This window comes from Lepidochelys kempii, chromosome 7, assembly GCF_965140285.1.
Source record: "Lepidochelys kempii isolate rLepKem1 chromosome 7, rLepKem1.hap1, whole genome shotgun sequence".
NCBI classification, from domain to species: Eukaryota; Metazoa; Chordata; order Testudines; family Cheloniidae; genus Lepidochelys; species Lepidochelys kempii.
In genome coordinates, this window is record NC_136386.1 from 95,005,480 (window position 1) to 95,029,061 (window position 23,582).

Genomic DNA, 23,582 nt, shown 5'->3' on the forward strand with positions numbered 1-23,582 from the left:
AAGACCTAGGTATTATAGTTTATATTCAAGATCTCAAAATTTTTTGCCAGCAAAGATGGGAGACCAATGGAATGTATTTGTGTTGTAAAAGTGTGAGGGAATTTTTTAAATGTAATCATCTACGGAAAAGAATAAATGGACACAAATCTGACATCAGGAATCATAACATTCAAAAACCGGTAGGAGAACACTTCAACCTCTCTGGCCACTCAGTAACAGATTTAAGGGTGGCAATTTTGCAACAGAAAAGCTTCAAAAACAGAATCAAATGAGAAATTGCTGAGCTTGAATTAATATGCAAACTAGATACCATTAACTTGGGTTTGAATAGAGACGGGGAGTGGCTGGGTCATTACACATATTAAATCTACTTCCCCATATTAAGTAACCTCACACCTTCTTGTCAACTGTCTAAATGGGCCATCTTGATTATCACTACAAAAGTTTTTTTCTCCTGCTGATAATAGCTCATCTTAATTAATTAGCCTCTTACTCCACGTTTTCATGTTCTCTGTATGTATATATATATATATATATCTTCTTACTATATATTTCATTCTATGCATCCAATGAAGTGGGCTGTTGCCCACGAAAGCTTATACTCAAATAAATGTGTTAGTCTCTAAGGTGCCACAAGTACTCCTGTTCTAGCCACTTTAAAGTGTATAAAAGTATGACATCTAGTGGTGGTAATAGGAAATGTACTTGAAAGGTAGCTCTGTTGCAATTTGAGGTTGCAAAGCAGATTTATCAGCTGTTACTATACTACAGGAGATTATAACAGCAGTCTGGTCCCATTAAGACTGTAATATCACATATGGAACAAGGAAACCTCCTCTCCTTGTATTACAGTCTTTTACCTTCAGTTCAGCAAATTAAATCTAACCCCATTTATCAATATGTGACCTATGTGAAATCAGTTGTGGTGTCAGTTGGATTCTAGTGAGCAGATGTTCATATCACAAAGCTACTGTCACCCTTATTGGCAGATTCATTAGAAAGGAAAAGGACAGAATGAACATGAAGAGATTAATACTCTCACCCCAGAAGTGATTCTCCCCTCCGGCCCCCATATGTCAGGGTAAGGCACATCAGCAGGATATTTTACAGGAGCAATACAGCTGCTTTGTGAATAAACAGAGGAAAACAGTCTCCACTCAAAATGTGTAAGAATCCTTAGGAGGGGAAAGACAGCCTTGTTGTTAAGGGCTGGATTAGCAGATTAGGATTTGCCGCAGACTTCCTGTGCAAATTTAGACAAGGCATTCAAACAAAACACTTAAGCATGTGCTCAAGTAAAGTTAAGCACTTGTTTCTAGTTGGGGCCTCTAGGTGCTACCACAATACAAATAACACTTTAATAATAGTCAATGGCAAATGAAATGTTATTAGATAATTAATTTTAGGGGTATAATATTTACTGGTAAAAGACATACAACATACAACTAATGGAAGGGAAATTGTTGAAAAACACTTAGGCTAGCTAGTCTCTCTTCAGATACTAAGTTGTAGGACACCAGCAATAGAAGGCTGGGTGAAAGAAGTGATGAATTTAAAAGAGGAAGAAAAGGAAAATTACTTCCTTGGAGATGTAGTTGGAAGTGGGCAGTAACAGCAAAGCTGAATTTCATAATTTTAGTTTCAAGATTGGAACTTTTTTGCAAAAAGCATTAAAATGTATTTATTGGGATTTATATTTTGAAAAAGTTATTGAAAAGGTCCATTCAACTCATTCAGTTTATAACAATTATTTTTGAAAGTGGCATATTTTCAAAGGAAACAAAAAATTGGTGGCATAGTTTTGGTTAAATACTTCAATTCCGTGTAGATTCTGGTAATCTTGAAGGATGACATAAGACTGAATGGTTAAGTATGTACCAGTGCTTGTGTAACTCTAGCTGTGTCCATGCTACTGCTTGAACATATAACTACTTGCCAACAACAATCCTGTTTGTTGCAGAGTTTCTCTGTCCAGTATGGACCGGATTATATTGTTAACAAAATTCTGCCATAGACTATTCTCCAATACCATCGTAGTCTAGCACTGTTTCCTCAGTTTTACACCTTTCAAGTTTGGATGCAAAACATGTCCCACTGGAATGAGGCCTGTAGCCATATTTAAGAATTATTCCAAACATGATCATCAACCATACTAGCCTTGTCTGCAACTGTTCAGTGTAGACTGAACTCCCACACTTGGTCTAACACGGGTGCAGCTTCACTAGTGCTTACAATGGTAGAAGCACTGGTGTAGACTGCATGCAGGTGTTCTTACCACTAAGACATGATCATAACAATGTCTGTACCTGACTTGCATTAGGGCTCTGATCGTTGGTAGCTCCACTGGCGCTAAACTGGTATGAGACCAAAAGTGTGAAAAATCCTGGCAGTGTTTGGTGTAACCAAAACTTCTGAGAAGGGACCTCCTGAGCTTGCTGTGATCACATCAAACAGCAGGAATCGCTGCTGCTGTTTTGTTTTCAGGAATGGTTCTCTCTCAGTCAAAGTGGCTTAGGTTATCTAATGGTCTGATACTTTCTGAGGGCTTTGTGCAAAGCCGTACAAAGACTTGGGGTCATAGGTAGATTTCCATCTGTACTGGAAGGTGGAACATTGTTTTTTCTCATGGGAACAACCATGCCTTTTTTGTCGCATCTATGGAGACGTATTGGTAGCCTTGCAAAAGCATATTTGTCATTTTCCCCATTGGGACGCAAGATCTTTCTGAATGACTGACTTCATTTTTACACAGGTAATTCCATGCATTTTTAAATAGATTTTGAGCCATCACACTGTTTATCATAATCATTTATCATTCCTTAAAGTGAAGAAACACTAATGCATTACATTTCCTGCTGATGTGATTTTGGTGGAGTGTCAGGAAATAACCAAGTAACTTTCTCTTGAAAATAAAGTTATCATAGTTTCTCTATTAATACCCTTGTGGTGTATATTATTTAGAGGTAAATTCCCTCTGAAGTCTAGCTCAGAATTCCAAACTCTTAATTGGTCCTGCTTTGAGCAGGGAGTTGGACTAGATGACCTCCTGAGGTCCCTGCCAACCCTGATATTCTATGATTCTATGAAATTGTGTGTTTTAATTTATCACTTGGACTTTGACTGAGCTCCTTCAGATAGCAAACCTATCAGCAAAACAAAGATTGAACTAATTTAAGCCCAGTCCTCTTCTTTCATATGTCACCAGCACTGTTGGGTGTTGGGCAGTGATTTATTCATTTGTGAGCAGATGTGAAAGAGCCAGGTTCCACTTTCCTGTATCACAGAAGCGGTCAGCACACATTTAGCTATCCTAGACTGTCTTTCTTGTGTCTTTACTGTCCAACCCTACAAACTAAAGTTCAGTGCTCCTCCACGTTGGGCAGCAAGAACAAAACTGGCCTAAAAGGAGACAGAAGATTAATCTTCTGAATAAATTTGTTTCTTGAATGTGTGAAAAGGGGAAGGGTTCATACTTTATCCTGGGACATATGGTGCCTCTGTTAGTTGCACTCCAGATAAAGGAGCGTCAAGGCTGATTCCCCACTCTGGCACTTTGAGTGCAGAAGGTGGGGTCCCGCAAGGATTCTAAAAATGATTACTGGCCACTCCAGGCTGGTATTAAACTCCCAAGGTTACAGCTTTTCTCTGACCTTGGATGGGTAGATGCTGCCACCACCCAAGTGCAAAAAGCACCTTTTGAGAACCCAAGAAGGAGCATTTGGGAACTCCTTCCTGTGGAGTACACTTAAGCCCCTTTACACCCTCTCCAGGGAAGAGCTGAGAAAGAAAACAAAGAAAATCAACTGTTGCCACCAGGTTTCAGAGTAACAGCCGTGTTAGTCTGTATTCGCAAAAAGAAAAGGAGTACTTGTGGTACCTTAGAGACTAACCAATTTATTTGAGCATAAGCTTTCGTGAGCTACAGCTCACTTCATCGGATGCATACTGTGGAAAATACAGAAGATGTTTTTATACACACAGACATGAAAAAATGGGTGTTTATCACTACAAAAGGTTTTCTCTCCCCCCACCCCACTGTCCTGCTGGTAATAGCTTATCTAAAGTGATCACTCTCCTTACAATGTGTATGATAATCAAGATGGGCCATTTCCAGCACAAATCCAACAAGTCCAGCAGGGGAAGTGGTCTGGGAATGGTGAACCACGGCCACTGGGAGCTGCGAGTGGCCATACCTGTGGACGCTCAGGTAGACAAAGCATCTTGCGTCCCACCAGGGGATTACCCTGAACAAGCCACGAATCAAGATTGGGAACCCCTGCTACAGAACTTAAATTCTAAATTTCAACCAGCTCTAGAAATTAGCAATCAGGAGAAATCTTGTTGTTTTGTTGATTCAGAGTCTGCAGCCATAAACACCTAGAGCTATGCTTGCCTCAGATAAGAAGTATTTGACTCCCTTAGTACTTGACTAAAAGAAACCCTGGGTTCTGCAGGAATTGGTGGTGGCATCAAGGGGCACGCAGCTGCTTAAAGTATTGCACCCAAATTAGAGATACCTAACATGGTGTATATTCTGTTAAAACCCCTTACACAGACTCTGTAAAAAGACCGTACCCGATCGGTGTCAGCCTCGGCCATTTCCTCGGTTTCCCTTTCTTGATCTTCCCAAAAACTGCACCCAGACTCTTGGTCTGTTGTATTAAAACTACTTTGCAGGTCAAATGTCAACTTAAAATCAAAACAAGCCTTTTCCTGACTTCAGTTTCTTCAGACCTTGCTGGGCTCAACTGCTCCTTCCCAAAATCCACGTTTTTCTACCTGGCAGTTTCTCAAACCTCTTCACCTTAATATGTCTGCTCCTGCCCCTCACTGCAAGTAGTTCCAGCCAGGTTTTTCTATCTAGCTTGGCCAGAAAGCAGACATGCCAAATCTGTGAAAAAAACACAGAAATCGGATTTGTTTTTGGCTTACTTGGCTTGTGAGTTGCTTGCTGGCTAGTTTTTAACTTGTTGCTTGTTTGGCTTGTAGCTTGTTGCTTCTTTTTTTTTTTATCAGCTCCCGGCAAGCAGGGGCAAAGGGGAGACAAGCAGGAGAGAGACTCAGGGGTGCACTGTGGGCCCACCACAGTCCCCGACTGCACACCAGGGGGAGCTAGTCACATAGAGTATTGGGGTTCTTAGGGATTGGCTTGTTTTGACCTCATTTTGAAATGGGATTAGCTTGATTTTTGGCTTATTGGGAAAGTTGGGGTGCTTATTTACCACATGAAAGTTGGCAACTGTGCTAGAAAGGTTTTGCTTCAGTCCTCTCTGACCCTGCACTTCTACAAGAGTTTCCCTGTGACACCAACATCCCCCACCCCCGGATGAGCTGAGCAGGTTCCCTTTTATCTGCTTCCAAACCCATTACCTGGGAAGGCTCCTGAGAAGGCACAGGTAGACTGAGTCCAACCCCCTTAAGTGGTCAGCCCACCCTGTGACACCCTCCTATACCACAAACACTTGCTCTAGCCATGTGTACATAGGCGGTGGAACTGCGGGTGCTATGGGTGCTGCTGCACGCTCTGACTTGAAGTGGTTTCCATCATATACAGGGTTTACAGTTTGGTTCAATGGCTTTCAGCACCCCCACTACACAAATTGTTCCAGCACTCCTGCATGTGTAGTAAAGAGTGATGGGGCACTAATGTTGAAATGTTTAATGTGGGCCTCAGTGGCTAATTGATACACCTGTTTTCACCCAGGGAATGGGCCAGGCCCAATTAATGATGAGTCCCAGCTGGGGGAAGAGCTGGGTAGTTTCTATAAAGGGAGGAAACCGAGAGTAGAAGGAGACTGCAGGGTGAGAAGAAAAAGAGTCTTTCTAGTCTTTTCCTGGATAATAGCAAAGGAATTTAGGGAAAAAGTTTACACCCTAGTTCTGATTTAAGATGGTAGCAGAAAATTCCTGAAGTGAGCCTGACGGAAGGCTAACCGACAGACAGATTGTAAGGCATAAAGCAGGATCCAGACGAGGAGCAAGTCTCCTGAGAGGTAATCCCTGAGAGTTAGTGTTCTGCAGTAGAATAGAGAGACAGGGTGGACTAAAATCCCAAGCGTAAGGAAAGGGCCACAGTTGCTTTTGAATTTGGTTAAATGACTCCAGAAAGAATCCCTAGGGTCACTATTCTGACAGGAAGGTAGAACAGAAGAGGAGCCCTGGAGGGGCAGAAGATGTCCTATTGATGACCAGTGTCAAGTGAGGCACTGTCTGAGTGGGACACTGTTACCCTGAAAGGGGAAAGACTTTAAAGTGACCTGGCTGAAGGGCTGAGTCACATGGAGAGAGACTTCCCCAGGTCTGGATCTGCTGTTATCAGGGGTCACTAGATGAGGAAAGAAATGCTATGCCATGCCCACCTGTGAAGAGGTTTGCCTTCGGTGAGTGCACTTGCACTGAATCTAAATTGATCTAACTTGCATGCTGAGGTGCCAGAGGACAACAAAAGTGGGGATTATAGGTAACAGCTGCTCCTGCTCCACTGACTGTGAGATCACCATTGTGAACTGCAGTGTCTCATTTTAAGAAGCCATGTGCACCACTATGCAGCCAAGTGCTTCTCTGTATTCCTTGAGCACTAATGTTTTGCATTTTGCTCTCATAGGGGAGGCTGAAATGATAACAGGATATAGCACAGTAAGAGTCAATTCTTGTCAATGATTGATGAGACAGACTGACTTTAGTACTTGCGAGAAACTATGTCAAGGTCCTCCTCAAACACTGCTACGTAAGGCAAACAGTTCAATACAGAGGTTCTGCAATGATCCCAGTCCAGTAAGACCAGTCCGATCAACCTCATAACATCCTAGAAAATGAGGATTTCAGTCACCCTTTAACACAGTGAGTGAGCCCTTGCTGGCTAAGGGCCTGGGAACTGTACAGAAGTACTCCCTGCTGACGCTGTTTGCAAAAACAGCTGCTTCATGCTATCCTGCATCTGGACAAAAATAATAAGAAATCCATGCTGGGAAATAGCTAAGCAGGAAAAAATTGTGTATATGGGTGTGAGAACAGTCTCATTTCCCAAACCGAATATGCCATAAATCATTAGCTATCTTAAAAATACAACAGAAGTCTTAAATCCAAAATCCATGTATTACAATGCACTTAATCTTTATGGCTCCAGTTCTGCAAATTTCTTAAGCATGTGCATAGTTACATAATATGAGTAATCCCAGCTTTAAGCAATGGGACTACAAGTACTTAAAGTTAAGCATGTGCTTCAGTGCCCTTGCTGAATCAGGGCTTAAAACGATGGATCTTTAGGTACCTGATAGTGCCAGTCATTCTAAAGGTGTGTCTTTTTTGTTGTGAGCTGCTCACAATCGTTAATTAGACTAACAACTTTATTTGCACAACTCCCCTCAAATCCACTGAGTTATTTACGTTTGAAAAGCACATTTGCAGTTTGTGAGATAAAATTGCCATGTGTCCTTTAATGTAATATTCATATGTTCCCAATCCAGTATTGTATCTGTATCACTTAATTTTAGTAATATTACATTATGCTTATTGGTTATGGTGAAATATCCCTCAAATCCACCCCAATCTTTCAGCAGTGCTGTCCACAAAGTCATCCTAAGTAAACACCATCATAAAAACACTGTGTGTGTCTCTAGGTTTATTGCAAAAGCACATTTGCTTTCCTTGGGTCACACTGAATTTGCCAAATAGTATGCAACCTGGCCTACTGTTCGATAATCACTGTGACCCTATTACCCAGACAGAGGTCTTCTGGGTGCTCACAAGCTCAGCAGGATCAGATTATATTAGGACTGTAGTTGGATGAGAGATGATGACCAAGGTATAAGTAGATTGTTACCAAATTTATTGAAACTTTGACTCTCTCCTGTCTAAGTCAATGCTGAACCAACACCTAAGCCTCATTTTAGGGTGCGGTAAGAGATACTGTTTTGAGATGCAAAATCAAAAGTCTTGACCAATTGAAGATCTGCCTCCCTCCAAATACTCCCACTGTTTATGTTTTAGTTTGGGTAACTGCATTATATTGACTTAAATTCCATGTGCACTACCAATTGATTAGAACAATATTCTTCACTTCATCCCTAGGCTGTTGTTTAGCATAGTTATGCAATGTTAAAAAGGCTCTGCATTCTGTCTATCTAGTATTATTACTATTTAACACTTATCTTGTGGTAGCCCCTAGAGAGCAACCAGGCCAGCATCTCAGAGGCTGCATTTCAATGATGGGTGAAGCAATTCCAGCAAATTGGTAGGTTTTAAACATACTTTTGAAGTCTTCCAAATGGAAGGCGCTATACCTGGAAGCAGCTGTGTTTATTGTGTTGAAGTGTAATGAAGAGCCTATTGTAAAGCATACCTGCAAGAAACAAATTGCTGTGAGACCTTGAACTTCGATTCTTGTGTAGTTAAGAGGCTAATTGGCCAGTGTGGGCATGCAGTACTATTTTTGGTTTCAATACAAATATAAAAGCATCAATGTTTCAGGTACATGTGGCTTCCTTCAGTTTACAGTTACACAGGTGTGACAGATAGACAGCCATTCTGTTCTAGATGATTGTCTACCATGTAATGGTTGTGTTTGGCTTAAATGTCTGCTTTTCTCTTCCCTTTTTCCTTAAATTAAAGGTAGACTGTGAATAGTGCATTTGTGGTTTGTTTTTTGTGTGTGCCATTTTTGAATATTATTGGATTTCCTTTCGTGCTTAAAGCTTTAATTAAAATCACCTCTAGACTAGTATGCCCAATGTGATAACTGATGTGTAATGTCAGTAACATGTCTGAGGCTAATGATGATGATGGATGACAGACTGTTATAGAGAAAAAACAGCAGAGGAAAAAAGTTCAGTGGGAGGCTAGGTTTCTCTTTGCTTTAGTTACTGTGAAATAAAAGGCAATGTCAGTTAGACAGAAAGAAGAGAAAAGAACAAGGTGCCTTGGAAGATTTGAACATACCTCTTTCTCTCACATGCGAACAGTATAACCATTTGTCAGCTCTATGTATATATATATTTATTGCATGTAGAGTTATTTATTGTATGCATTGTGGTACTGCCTAGGGGTAGGTCAATACTGCACGCTAAACCTAGGGTCTGACTCAGGTTTGAGTTCAAGCTCCGCTTCTCTCCTCACATAAACCAGTCTGACTTGGTCAGCAAGCATCCGGGACTCAGGTCCTAGGCCACTGTGAAGGAGGTGGGTCAGAGCCCAGACTCCTGCTGTAATTTGGGTCCAAGCCCTGTCATTTTGCAGTGTGGCACAGCTCAAACCACAGACCTGAATCAAAAGGTCTGTGTAGTGTAGTGTGGACATGTTCTCATGGCTGTGAGACCTGGCTCTAGCAATTGTAAACCAGATTTACAATGCAGTGTGGATGCGCAGACATAGGCTTAAAAACACCAACTCCACAACCTGGTACCACAGTCCCAGGTATACAATACAGGGTGGACATTCCCTAGGAGTCATGGACTAGGACCTCACTGTACTAGGCACTGTGTGAACACAGAACAAAGAGGGCCTCCACTATGTACATGTATATTTGTTTTTTGAAACATTAGTGCATAAGTTACAATATCTATATTCTCTCTCTCTGTCCCTATATATGTACACAGACGCACATTTATTCATTTGGATTTTAGTCTAAAAGAAACGCCAAAGCGAAAAGCAGCTATCTAGAGTTCTAGGATACCCTCAACTTATATTTAAAATCACCACTACTATAGGAGTCTGCAAAACATAAACATGTGCATTTATGTTAGACATGGGTCCAAGCAACAAAGTTCAGATCTAGAGCTGTCTCGTCCAGAGTGCTGAGGTGTTAAGACCTGCATTTTTGTTTGAACGTATCTCTGGTACAGTATATGCAGCATCTATGCATATAGTATATGTAGGTGGAGACTTTTGTTGGCACTTGTTTGAGACAATCTACATTATTTGCAGGTAGTATAGCTATGAGTGAGTTGTAGAGGTTATCCCAAGTTCCAGTGAAACTTTAGTACCACCATGTATCAATATGTATCACCCTATTTTAGGGCACTTACCTCTCACAATTTTTGTTTTTTTTTTAAAATATCCTTCTGCCTTTGTGATCAGATTGTATCAATTACCACGTACAGACTGTAGAGTGAAAGAAATAGTAGAATACAATTTTAAATGATCTAAAACCATGGTTCTCAACCAGGGGAACATGTACCCCAGGGGGTACATCAGCTAGATATTTGCTTAGATTTACAACAGACTACATAAAAAGCACTAGTGAAGTCAGTACTAAAATTTCATAAAGACAATTAGTTGCTTATACTGCCCTATATACTACACACTGAAATGTAAGTATGATATTTATATTCCAATTGATTTATTTTATAATGATGTGGTAAAAATGAGAAAGTAAGCCATTTTTCAATAATAGTGTGCTGTGACACGTTTTTATATTATGTTTGATTTCGTAAGCAAGTAGTTTTTAAGTGAGGTGAAACTTGGGGTACGCAAGAAATATTAGAGTCCTGAAAGGAGTACAGTAGTCTGGAAAGGTTGAGAGCCACTGATCTAAAATAACTTTCTATATATCAGTTATAAGGTCTGATATCTTGCCAAACATCAAGACTAGCAACTAACATTATACAAGGAACGCCATCTCTCCAGTGAGATACAGCTTCAGAGTTTTAGCCCTGGCAGTTTATGGGGTATTGAAATTTAAATCTTAGTTGTTCTGGAATGAACAGTGTCAGCCATGGACTTTGGAACAGTATAATTCTAAATCTGTTTTGATATGATTTGTTTGGCATGACTTGGGGGGGAGGGGAGGGGTCGTGGGGAAGGCATGTTCTTTTCATGGCTCTTGCTCACTGTTGAAAAGCTGGTTAAGATTTTGGAATGTTACAAGATGATCAAGCTGAGATGCATTAATGAGCAAAGTGCAAGAAAAGAGGTCAAAGTTGCATAAGTAAATGTTCCACAAATTAGTAGTTTTGGAGGATTTACATAGTTGCAAATGTAAAGAAACATTTTCCATGGGTACAATGTACATGTGTGATCAGATCTAATCTGTTTATACTGTGCTCATCACCATGGTATCTGAATGCCTGTAAATAAATTTATTTTAGCACCAAAGAGGATATTTGCATGTTTGTCTTAAATTATTTTCACAGTCTCAGCTGACTTGTCCTTGAGGGTAATGCTACTTGACTTTTCTAGGACAAATAATCAACATTTTGGTTATTTTCAGAACAGTGAATACTGTGCAATATAATGCATACTGAATATCTAAAGTTCTGTTATGTATACAGTAGGTGCTATTAGAATCCTAATTTTTTTTCAGGCAATTAAAAGTACAGTGTGAATGCCACAGTAGCATTATCTACCCCAAAGGGCAATGTAAAGATTTTAATGATGACCACTGCATACTAATGTAAAATATACTCTCCTCGTTTCAAATGATTTGGTGTATTCAATAAAACAAATAGGCAATAATAGAAAATATTAGATTGTATTCTATGTAATATTTATCCTGAAAGACTGTTTTATAAATATGTTTATCCAGAAGTTAGAAAGGTAATCATGTTATGGACCTAGATAAGGGTGAGCTAATCAAAAGTTGATAAATATTGACCATGTGTGCATGTTATGTTAAAAAGTCTAGGTAAGAATTTTCATACGCAGCCATACCTATCAACTGTGACAGGGTCAGGCCAGATGGCTACAGGAGAGTGATAGAAGGCAGCTATATTAGCCCCAGGTTAAGTAGGTCCCTTTTCCCTGGGTAAGGTAACAGGGAAGGTTCCTGAACAATCAGGAACTTTCCGGAAACAATTAAGGCAGACTGGCTGCAGGTGTTCTAATCAGCCTATCAAGAAGCTGCCAGAATCAATTAAGACAGGCAGGCTAATCAGGGCACCTGGGTTTAAAAAGGAGCTCACTTCAGTCTGTAGTGTGCGTGCGAGGAGCTGGGAGCAAGAGGTGCAAGAAGCTGAGAGTGAGAAGGCGTACTACTGGAAGAAGTACAAGCATTATCAGACCTCAGGAGGAAGGTCCTATGGTGAGAATAAAGAAAGAGTTGGAAAGAGGCCATGGGGAAGTAGCCCAGGGAGTTGTAGCTGTCACACAGCTGTTACAGGAGCCATTGTAGACAGCTGCAATCTACAGGGCCCTGGGCTGGAACCTGGAGTAGAGGGTGGGCCCGGGTTCCCTCCATCCCTTCATCCCCCCAACTCCCTACTTGATACCGGAGGAGTTGACCTGGACTGTGGGTTCCACCAGAGGGGAAGGTCTCTCGCCTGTTCCCCGATCCACTAGGTGGATCAGCAGAGACTGCGGGGATTGGTCTTCTTCCTTTCTCCATGCTGGCCAGTGATGAGACTAACTGAGTGAACGGCAGATTTGAGCCACGAAAGTGGCCAAACTGAGGGCTGAACCTCTGAGGCGAGAAAATCCGCCAATAAGCGCTGGACCCACCAAGGCAGAGGAGGAACTTTGTCACACAACATGAACACAGTCTTCTCTAAGCAATCACAAGGAAAACAAAAAATGTGTTAATTGGAGGATTCTACTCAATTTTAATTAGAGCCATTCCCTTACTGAATTAGTTAATAGATTATTAAATATTACTAAGTAGTACTCACTCAAATACATTTCCTCCCTCATTAGTGGCTTCTAGCCACTAGCAATTATCTCATTACTTTACTTATAGGGTTTCACTCCTTCAGAGCTTAACTATAAATGCCATCTTTTCTTGTGTTACTGCTCTGAAGAGCAATAAAAAGATGTATATCTTCCACTATCTAGATTAGGAATTAAACCAATATCTTAAATGAGCTGTCCGGTGGCACCTTAAAGACTAACAGATTTATTCGAGCATGAGCTTTTGTGGGTAAAAACCTCACTTCTTCAGATGCATGGAGTGAAAGTTACTGATGCAGACATATATGTACTGACACATGAAGAGCATCTGTTAGTCTTTAAGGTGCCACCAGACTCCTTGTTGTTTTTGTGGATACAGACGAACGTGGCTACCCCCTAATACTTAAATGAGCTGTGTTGATGACAATAGAAATAGACACTAATTGTTAACTTTTTCTTTAGAAAAAATATATTGATAAGTGAATGAAGATTTAAAAAAATTTAATTTAACAGCCATTTCACTCCTACATACAGTCTTGGTTAAACAAAATATATTTGCAAACTCCTCCTTATAAATGACTAAAAGAACCCATAGTGGCGTGGTCATGGCATATAAAGCTAAACAAAAAAATAAGACTATTTAAAGAACACATAGAATCACAGAATTGTAGGACTGGAAGGGACCTCGAGAGGTCATCTAGTCCAGTCCCCTGTACTCAAGGCAGGACTAAGTATTATCTATACCATCCCTGACAGGTGTTTGTCTAACCTGCTCTTAAAAATCAATGATGGAGATTCCAAAACCTCCCTAGGCAATTTATTCCAGTGGTTAACCACTCTGACAGTTAGGAAGCTTTTCCTAATGTCCAACCTAAACCGCCCTTGCTGCAATTTAAGCCCATTACTTCTTGTCCTATCCTCAGAGGTTAAGAATAACAATTTTTCTCCCTCTTCCTTGTAACAACCTTTTATGGACTTGAAAACTGTTATCATGTCCCCCCCACCCCCCCTGTCCCCTCTGTCTTCTCTTCTCCAGACTAAACAAACTCAATTTTTTCAATCTTCCCTCATAGGTCATGTTTTCTAGAACTTTAATAATTTTTGTTGCTCTTCTCTGGACTTTTCCAATTTGTCCATATCTTTCATGAAATGTGGTGCTCAGAATTGGACACAATACTCCAGTTGAGGCCTAATCAGCGCAGAGTAGAGTGGAAGAATTACTTCTCATGTCTTGTGTACAACCTTCCTGCTAATACAGCCCAGAATCATGATTGCTTTTTTTGCAACTGTTACATTATTCACTCGTATTGAGCATGTGATCCACTTGTGATTTAGCTTGGGGAAATCTCAGCTCAGATTAACAAGGGTTGTTGCATGTCCACAACCCTTTTGTTGGAATGGCAAACTAATTAATGAGGTTGCACTGCCCAAGGGAATCTTGAGCAGTGCAAGATGGTATATTTCTGGGGTGCAAGCCGGGACTCTGGGGTGATTGGCTGGTGCCTCTCTCTGTAAGATTCATGAGTGGCTCCAGGAGCATTTATGCAATTTAGCTGAGTGTCGGGCTCCACGTGCTGATGACTGAGTGATCACAGTACCTGGAGAGGTTTTGCTGCTTGCCACTGGCATAGCATTGTGTGAGACAGCCCAGGCTGGAGAGTTAAGGGAGCACAGCAGTCCCACGGATCCTGGGGATCCCATCACACACACTTTCCCCTTTTTACCTATAGAGGGAGCTAGAGAGTTTCTATACTTAGCAACAGGTTTCAGAGTGGTAGCCCTGTTCCTCTGTACCTGCAAAAACAAGGAGGAGTCCCTTGTCTCCTACTCCTGTGTGTACATCAACTTTTTCCTCCAGGAGGTAGAGATAGTTGTTGGCTAAAGATTTTTTTAAATCTACCATCTGTACTTTATTTAGATTTGTTTCTGAATTTGTATACTTATATTCTCTGTAGATTGCACAGTGGTTACTTCCATTATGGTGATCAGACCCTGTTTATGTATAAGGGGCTTTTAAGTAAGCCATGTTTGAATGTTAATTTTATTTTAGCAGTAGGACAGTGCTAACATGTCCCCCCAGAGCAGTTGCAAGACTGTGGGTTTTTTTTTTTTATAGCCATGGGTCCTGTACTTTTGAAAGTACCCTTGTCACTCCTGGGGAGAAAAGGATGTGGATTATGAACTATTACACACATAGGGTATGTCTACACTACGAAATTAGGTCGAATTTATAGAAGTCGTTTTTTTTGAAATCGGTTTTATATATTCGAGTGTGTGTGTCCCCACAGAAAATGCTCTAAGTGCATTAAGTGCATTAACTCGGCGGAGCGCTTCCACAGTACCGAGGCAAGCGTCGACTTCCGGAGCGTTGCACTGTGGGTAGCTATCCCACAGTTCCCGCAGTCTCCGCTGCCCATTGGAATTCTGGGTTGATATCCCAATGCCTGATGGGGCTAAAACATTGTCGCGGGTGGTTCTGGGTACATATCGTCAGGACCCCGTTCCCACCCTCCCTCCCCCCGTGAAAGCAAGGGCAGACAATCATTTCGCGCCTTTTTTGTCTGCTGCCAGCCAAAGATGTAAAGGATAGATGGAGTGGGTCAGAACAAGAAATAGACCAGATTTGTTTTGTACTCATTTTCCTCCTCCCCTGTCTAGATCACACTGCAGTCAGTCACAGAGAAGGCGCAGCGAGGTTAATCTAGCCATGTATCAATCAGAGGCCAGGCTAACCTCCTTGTTCCAATAACAACGATAACTTTGGTGCACCATTTCTTATTGGAACCCTCCGTGCAGTCCTGCCTGAAATACTCCTTGATGTACAGGCACACCCTTTGTTGATTTTAGCTCCCTGAAGCCAACCCTGTAAGCCGTGTCGTCAGTCGCCCCTCCCTCCGTCAGAGCAACGGCAGACAATCGTTCCGCGCCTTTTTTCTGTGCGGACGCCATACCAAGGCAAGCATGGAGGCCGCTGAGCTCATTTTGGCAATTAGGAGCACATCAACCACCACACGCATTATCCAGCAGTATATGCAGCACCAGAACATGGCAATGCGATACCGGGCGAGGAGGCGACGTCAGCGCGGTCCCGTGAGCGATCAGGACATGGACACAGATTTCTCTGAAAGCATGGGCCCTGCCAATGCATGCATCATGGTGCTAATGGGGCAGGTTCATGCTGTGGAATGCCGATTCTGGGCTCGGGAAACAAGCACAGACTGGTGGGACCGCATAGTGTTGCAGGTCTGGGACGATTCCCAGTGGCTGCGAAACTTTCGCATGCGTAAGGGCACTTTCATGGAACTTTGTGACTTGCTTTCCCCTGCCCTGAAGCGCATGAATACCAGGATGAGAGCAGCCCTCACAGTTGAGAAGCAAGTGGCGATAGCCCTGTGGAAGCTTGCAACGCCAGACAGCTACCGGTCAGTTGGGAATCAATTTGGAGTGGGCAAATCTACTGTGGGGGCTGCTGTGATGCAAGTAGCTCACGCAATCAAAGATCTGCTGATATTAAGGGTAGTGACCCTGGGAAATGTGCAGGTCATAGTGGATGGCTTTGCTGCAATGGGATTCCCTAACTGTGGTGGGGCTATAGACGGAACCCATATCCCTATCTTGGCACCAGAGCACCAAGCCGGCGAGTACATAAACCGCAAGGGGTACTTTTCGATAGTGCTGCAAGCTCTGGTGGATCACAAGGGACGTTTCACCAACATCAACGTGGGATGGCCGGGAAAGGTGCATGACGCTCGCATCTTCAGGAACTCTGGTCTGTTTCAAAAGCTGCAGGAAGGGACTTTCTTCCCAGACCAGAAAATAACTGTTGGGGATGTTGAAATGCCTATATGTATCCTTGGGGACCCAGCCTACCCCTTAATGCCATGGCTCATGAAGCCGTACACAGGCAGCCTGGACAGTGGTCAGGAGCTGTTCAACTACAGGCTGAGCAAGTGCAGAATGGTGGTAGAATGTGCATTTGGACGTTTAAAGGCGCGCTGGCGCAGTTTACTGACTCGCTTAGACCTCAGCGAAACCAATATTCCCACTGTTATTACTGCTTGCTGTGTGTCCACAATATCTGTGAGAGTAAGGGGGAGACGTTTATGGCGGGGTGGGAGGTTGAGGCAAATCGCCTAGCTGCTGGTTACGCGCAGCCAGACACCAGGGCGGTTAGAAGAGCTCAGGAGGGCGCGGTACGCATCAGAGAAGCTTTGAAAACCAGTTTCATGACTGGCCAGGCTACAGTGTGAAAGTTCTGTTTGTTTCTCCTTGATGAAACCCCCCGCCCCTTGGTTCACTCTACTTCCCTGTAAGCTAACCACTCTCCCCTCCTCCCTTTAATCACCGCTTGCAGAGGCAATAAAGTCATTGCTGCTTCACAGTCATGCATTCGTTATTCATTCATCACACAAATAGGGAGATGACTACCAAGGTATCCCAGGAGGGGTGGTGGAGAAGGGAAGGAAAATGCCACACAGCACTTTAAGCACAGCACTTTAAAAGTTTACAACTTTAAAATTTATTGAATGACAGCCTTCTTTTTTTTGGGCAATCCTCTGTTGTGGAGTGGCTGGTTGGCTGGAGGCCCCCCCACCGCGTTCTTGGGCGTCTGGGTGTGGAGGCTATGGAACTTGGGGAGGAGGGCGGTTGGTTACAGAGGGGCACCAGTGGCAGTCTGTGCTCCAGCTGCCTTTGCTGCAGCTCAACCATACACTGGAGCATTCTGGTTTGGTCCTGCAGCAGCCTCAGCATTGAATCCTGCCTCCTCTCATCACGCTGCCGCCACATTTGAGCTTCAGCCCTGTCTTCAGCCCGCCACTTACTCTCTTCAGCCCGCCACTTACTCTCTTCAGCCCTCCACCTCTCCTCCCGGTCATTTTGTGCTTTCCTGCACTCTGACATTATTTGCCTCCACGCATTCGTCTGTGCTCTGTCAGTGTGGGAGGACAGCATGAGCTCGGAGAACATTTCATCGCGAGTGCGTTTTTTTTTCTTTCTAAGCTTCACTAGCCTCTGGGAAGGAGAAGATCCTGTGATCATTGAAACACATGCAGCTGGTGGAGAAAAAAAAAGGGACAGCGGTATTTAAAAAGACACATTTTATAAAACAGTCGCTACACTCTTTCAGGGTAAACCTTGCTGTTAACATTACATACATAGCACATGTGCTTTCGTTACAAGGTCGCATTTTGCCTCCTCCCACCGCGTGACTACCCCCTCAACCTTCCCCCCTCCCTGTGGCTAACAGCGGGGAACATTTCTGTTCAGCCACAGGCAAACAGCCCAGCAGGAATGGGCTATACTGAGTGTCCCTGAAGAAAAGCACCCTATTTCAACCAGGTGACCATGAATTATATCTCACTCTCCTGAGGATAACACAGAGAGAGAAAGAACGGATTTTGGTTGAATGCCAGCAAACATACACTGCAATGCTTTGTTCTACAGTGATTCCCGAGTATGTGTTACTGGCCTGGAGTGATAAAGTGTCCTACCATGAAGGACGAAATAAGGCTGCCCTCCCCAGAAACCTTTTGCAAAGGCTTTAGGACTACATCTAGGAGAACCGCAAATGCCAGGGCAAAGTAATCCTTTCACATGCTTGCTTTTAAACCATGTATAGCATTTTAAAAGGTACACTCACCAGAGGTCCCTTCTCTGCCTGCTGGGTCCAGGAGGCAGCCTTGGGTGGGTTCAGGGGGTACTGGCTCCAGGTCTAGGGTGAGAAACAGTTCCTGGCTGTCGGGAAAACCGGTTTCTCCGCTTGCTTGCTGTGAGCTATCTACAACCTCCTCCTCCTCCTCATCATCTTCGTCCCCAAAACCTGCTTCCGTATTGCCTCCATCTCCATTGAAGGAGTCAAACAACACGGCTGGGGTAGTGGTGGCTGAACCCCCTAAAATGGCATGCAGCTCATCATAGAAGCGGCATGTTTGGGGCTCTGACCCAGAGCGGCTGTTCGCCTCTCTGGTTTTCTGGTAGGCTTGCCTCAGCTCCTTCAGTTTCACGCGGCACTGCTTCGGGTCCCTGTTATGGCCTCTGTCCTTCATGCCCTGGGAGATTTTCACAAAGGTTTTGGCATTTCGAAAACTGGAACGGAGTTCTGATAGCACGGATTCCTCTCCCCAAACAGCGATCAGATCCCGTACCTCCCGTTCGGTCCATGCTGGAGCTCTTTTGCGATTCTGGGACTCCATCATGGTCACCTGTGCTGATGAGCTCTGCATGGTCACCTGCAGCTTGCCACGCTGGCCAAACAGGAAATGAGATTCAAAAGTTCGCGGTTCTTTTCCTGTCTACCTGGCCAGTGCATCTGAGTTGAGAGTGCTGTCCAGAGCGGTCAGAATGGAGCACTCTGGGATAGCTCCCGGAGGCCAATACCATCGAATTGTGTCCACAGTACCCCAAATTCGAGCTGGGAACGTCGATTTAAGCGCTAATCCACTTGTCAGGGGTGGAGTAAGGAAATCGATTTTAAGAGCCCTTTAAGTCGAAATAAAGGGCTTCACTGTGTGGACGGGTGCAGGTTTAAATCGATTTAACGTTGCTAAATTCGACCTAAAGTCCTAGTGTAGACCAGGGCATAGATGAGACTTGAGCATGCTTCCAAAGGGGTGGGGGGATATGTTTTTTTTTGTTTGTTTTTTTTGTAATGTCAAGAAAAAATAATGGCTAGAAACCCAAGAAAAGCTTGAGAAACATATTTAAAGGCTCCCTCCATGCAACTCCCATAGAGATATAATAAATATAATAAATGGATACCTCTTTCAAATGTCTTTAGTGGAAGTTTTGTGGCTACTGAATTTAACATGCAAATCCAGACACTGCAGGGCAGGTTATGTTACCTACACAAAGTTCATGTTTCCTACATGTAGAAGCCACAGAAATGGGAATTTTGCACAGCTCTTGCAAGAAGCCTAAAATGAATGAAATGTTTCAAATTCTTATTCTTCTAAGCACTGGTTTTGTGAGCACACAGAGAATTCTTTCCAGCATGCCTCTTTCCAAACTTTGCTAATGTGTGATGTGGTTTATTAGCAATACAACCAGAACTTGAAGCCAGATGCCTTAACATTAAATTCTGACTGTAAGGACAGGCATTTGGAAAAGTTACTAATGACGGAACTTGGCAGTTTTTTTTGTATGTGGTTACAATTTTAATATGGGCAAACTCCATAGGTTTTTAAGTATGAAAGATTGATAAATATTTTAATAAACTCCCCACAGCCAATCTGCAAGATTGTGGTGTTCTGCACAGTTTGTTGACAACTGATTACAAAGGTCATATTTTCCCCCACATTGAAACTAATCAGTTACTAAGCTTATACTGATCTTACAGGTTCCTGTTTTCTGTGTGTCTTTCTGGCTTCATACTTATTCAGAGAAGATGGTGTAATTTAGGAGAAAACAGGATGGCTTCATTTTACTAGGGGAAAATCCCTTAGTAACTTAGTATTTATCAATCTTTGATTATTACTTTTTTTGTAAAATGTGTATTGCAGACTTTGTGGATTGTTCATTTCAGCTGTGCTAAACTTCAAGATAAACAGAAAGGTCCGGTCAGCATGAGTGAAGTGTATGCTCAGGTAACTGATCTATATACAAATCTTAGGCTATGGGTTGGTCCCCATGGGGAAATTTACTGGCTTTATTATGCTGATATAATTATACTACTATAAAAGAAAAGGTGTACTTGTGGCACCTTAGAGACTAACCAATTTATTTGAGCATAAGCTTTCGTGAGCTATAGCTCACTTCATCGGATGCATGCATTTTCCACTTTATGCATCCGATGAAGTGAGCTGTAGCTCACGAAAGCTTATGCTCAAATAAATTGGTTAGTCTCCAAGGTGCCACAAGTACTCCTTTTCTTTTTGCGAATACAGACTAACACGGCTGCTACTCTGAAACCTATACTATTATAGTTTAGTTATACTGGTCAGACTCCCCATCTGGATACTTTTATTCGGAAAAACAGTGGCCTTTTTGTTTACCAGCTCATAATATATCTCATTGGAAACTCTGTCCTACTGTTTACATCATTATTGCCCTGTGATGTGGTGTATAAACCCCACACTTGTTAACCAGGGGTTAATGAGAGTCTGAGACCAATTTGGCCACTGAGTGATATTTGAAGGGATTGTCGGGATTTTGTTATTAAAAACAGTGGACAAGGGTCTGAACATTCATAAAGGAAGGAACACAGGGCAATGGGAAGGATGGCAGGGAGCAGACCCAGGAAAGGCTGAGAGTTTTCTCTCGAGGTAAAAGCAGAGTGAAACATGGTCCTAAGGAATGTTTGGGACTGAGGTTTGAGGGGAAGCTCCTGCAGGAACTATGGGAAGCAGGATAGGCTCCCCTGGGAGGTGTCACCATGCCTCAGTGGGTCACAGCTGAGGATGCCAAATTCAGGAAAAACTGCTGAAAAATAGGAGAAACTCACCACAAACTGGTGGTTATTCTATCATTAGATTACACCAAGCCAGTAACAAAAGTAAACTTCTGTCTCACCACGGCTGGTTAATAAGAAACCAAAGATGCAGTCTCTTTAGGCATTCCAGCCCTTGTCTCACCACCCTCTGACCCTCTGCCATGCAGCACTGGTTTGTTGAGACCTGTCTGAGTCTTCCAGAAGACAGTCCTGCATATTACACTGTAGTGGTCTCTACAGGCCCACCTGCAAGACAGTTACACTAATGATGGCTGCATTGTTTCTGGGAGCTCTGCTAAGTATCTGATTAGATGGGGATTCTTGGCTTGGGATATACCACTTCATTCTCTCAATTTATTCTGATGCCATGTAACCACAATATTACTTTTTCTGGCTGCCTAAACTAGTACCTTGTCAGCTAGGTATGTATGTCTTTATGCTCACATTGCTATCCTTACAAGCCATGTTAATTAAATCTTTTGACGCCCCTCTTTGGGTTCTCAAAATTGCCATCTAGTGGAAACTCAGTCTCTTTAAAGGGACACTGTTAACTTAAATTTTTGACTCATTTTAAAAGATAGGTTTCCTGAGAGAGCAACTTCATACTAAACAATAATGTTAAGGCACTTTCTGCTTTCCTTTTTGTTTAGAAGCATTTTCTATGTGGGCCTGAGAGGAACAAAACCAAGCATACTCAGGCCCCATCCCCTACTCTGTGCACACATCTGTTTGTTACTAGTTCATTTTTACCTTCTGTCTCAGCTCTGCTGCTGCAGGAACTGGGATGCACAGCCTGTGGAAGGGTGTATACTGTCAATGAAATGGGAGAACTGACTTCCACTAAGTGCTATGAAATATACAAAGTAAACAAACTGAGAAGAGATTTCCTTTAGACAGTCATTTTGTGGTTACTTGAAAAATACATTTAAAATGAAAATGTAATTTTAATGTTGATCATATCACTTAAATTCACATATCTCCCTATAAAAACCCATACAGGTTCTGCAATTTGATAATTTCCTAATGCAAACATGCTATTATTACCTAGAATTTGAAGAAGGGTGTTCTATAAGGTAACTGATATCCAGATCCCAATGAACTTTGACAGGAATCCTGAGCATTTGCTTTATCTGCTCATCCAGTAGATGGGTGGCATAGCCATTTTGTAACTGTCGTCATCCAAATATAAATATTTAGCAAATTCTTCCACATCATTCCAGTTTATTTCTTCATTAGTCAAAAAGCATGAAATGTAACTTCCTTAAATGCTTCTGAAAATCACCATTGGCCGGCCAGACAGGCTACTACATTCTGGCTGCTTTGTGTCTCTTTTGTGATGAGAATGAACCATAAACCTGGCCTAACTGCCCATTTTAGCTGAATTTGTGTTGCCGGAACAGCACAAAGCAACCAGAATGTACTAGGGAATCTCTGTACACTATTCCTCATAGGAAAGAAAAGATATGCTGTCTTTCTCAAATTGCCCTGTGGTTGGGTGAGAATTTTGTGAAATATTTGCTGACCTCCCAAAGAAGTTGCCTAATGGGACTGAAAACTTCCACATCAGTTCCTCAAATAACCTATCAGACAACAGAACTCACTGTGACATGCCCTTGCTTTCCATCATTTGTTATTTAAAATACCAAATATTGAATAAACAATCAAAATAATGGAAAATGAACAAAATATCTTTAGTCTCTTAAAAGACTTGCATTATTAGTTTCCTGTATTTCTCTGTGTTTTCAAGCACAAAGAAAAACCAGACAATTAGAAATAAATAGCCTTGTATTGGAAGAAGTTTAGATTGATATAGGGTGACTGAAATGATGATATTACAGGGACTCACAGGGAAGATTTCTGAAACGGGTAGAAGCTGGGGTGTGACAATAGAATAGTGATAAAAGTTTCTGGCTGAGGTTTCAAAAGTGACTAGTGATTTTGGACAATTCAGTTTTTGGGTGCTCAACCTGAGACATATTAATGTAGCCTGATTTTCAGAAAGGGATGAGCATCCAAGTGCCAAAAATAGAGGTGCCCCAAATCAAAAGTTACTCTTAGCATCATCCTTTAATAGGTTCTGAGTTGGTGCATTCATATGACTAATGTTTTGTACTGTTAACCAGGCAAGAATGTCTGGGTAAAGCAGTTGGTTCAAAATTGAAAATACTGAGACTGTGTAGGGCTTTTCTATTGTGGATTTGAGTTCTCAGAAAGTTAAGGTTGGAATCTGTGACACCATCACCTTTAAAATTCCCACCACTCCTCATAGTCCCTTGCATATTCCCTGAATTTGACACCTCCATAAAACTTGAAGGACTTTTAAAAATATTTTAATTTTCCACGTGATCTAAAAAAACCTATCTGTTAGCTTTAAGAACAAAGGCTTCAGCTTCAAAGAATATTTCTTTAATCCATATTTAATGTAATTATGAATGATTTGACAGTTAGAATTTGCTGGATTATTTTGTGTCAGATTTCAAGGACTGGAATGCAGACAAGCACTTCCCATAATTCACAGCCACTGCATAAGAATAAACAAAGCTAATGTTTAAACCAT

At 42.2% G+C, this 23,582-nt stretch overlaps 3 protein-coding genes across 6 annotated transcripts in view; 1 reads left to right on the forward strand and 2 right to left on the reverse strand.

The window, feature by feature from the left end:
- The window catches only part of LOC140914912 (DNA nucleotidylexotransferase), a 385,127-nt gene that overhangs the window by 127,123 nt on the left and 234,422 nt on the right, over positions 1–23,582 (forward strand). Inside the window, exon 5 of the mRNA XM_073353929.1 lies at positions 8,161–8,233. Within this exon, the coding sequence (XP_073210030.1) occupies positions 8,161–8,233 (73 nt within the window). The remainder of the gene's footprint in view (positions 1–8,160; positions 8,234–23,582) is intronic.
- BLNK (B cell linker) overlaps positions 1–23,582 on the reverse strand; it is a 145,271-nt gene that overhangs the window by 108,372 nt on the left and 13,317 nt on the right. The gene's annotated exons all lie outside the window — the stretch shown is intronic.
- Positions 11,113–18,974, reverse strand: LOC140915149 (uncharacterized). Its single transcript, XM_073354726.2, has 4 exons — positions 18,239–18,974; positions 17,373–17,651; positions 14,392–14,589; positions 11,113–11,171 (listed from the first exon to the last, which is right to left on the reverse strand). The coding sequence occupies exons 1-4, from the start codon at positions 18,819–18,821 to the stop codon at positions 11,113–11,115; spliced, it is 1,119 nt and encodes a 372-aa protein (XP_073210827.2). The 5' UTR covers positions 18,822–18,974.

What these genes read in the sequence shown, in the direction of transcription:
- LOC140915149 (XM_073354726.2), bottom strand. Translation starts at nt 18,821, where the DNA reads ATGCAGAGCTCATCAGCACAGGTGACCATGATGGAGTCCCAGAATCGC. An exon ending in AGGCAGAGAAGGGACCTCTG is followed by an intron (nt 17,652 to 18,238) that starts GTGAGTGTACCT and finishes TTTCTCCACCAG; the next exon opens with CTGCATGTGTTTCAATGATC. An exon ending in AGCTCAAATGTGGCGGCAGC is followed by an intron (nt 14,590 to 17,372) that starts GTGATGAGAGGA and finishes ATACATAAACAG; the next exon opens with GGTCTGATCACCATAATGGA.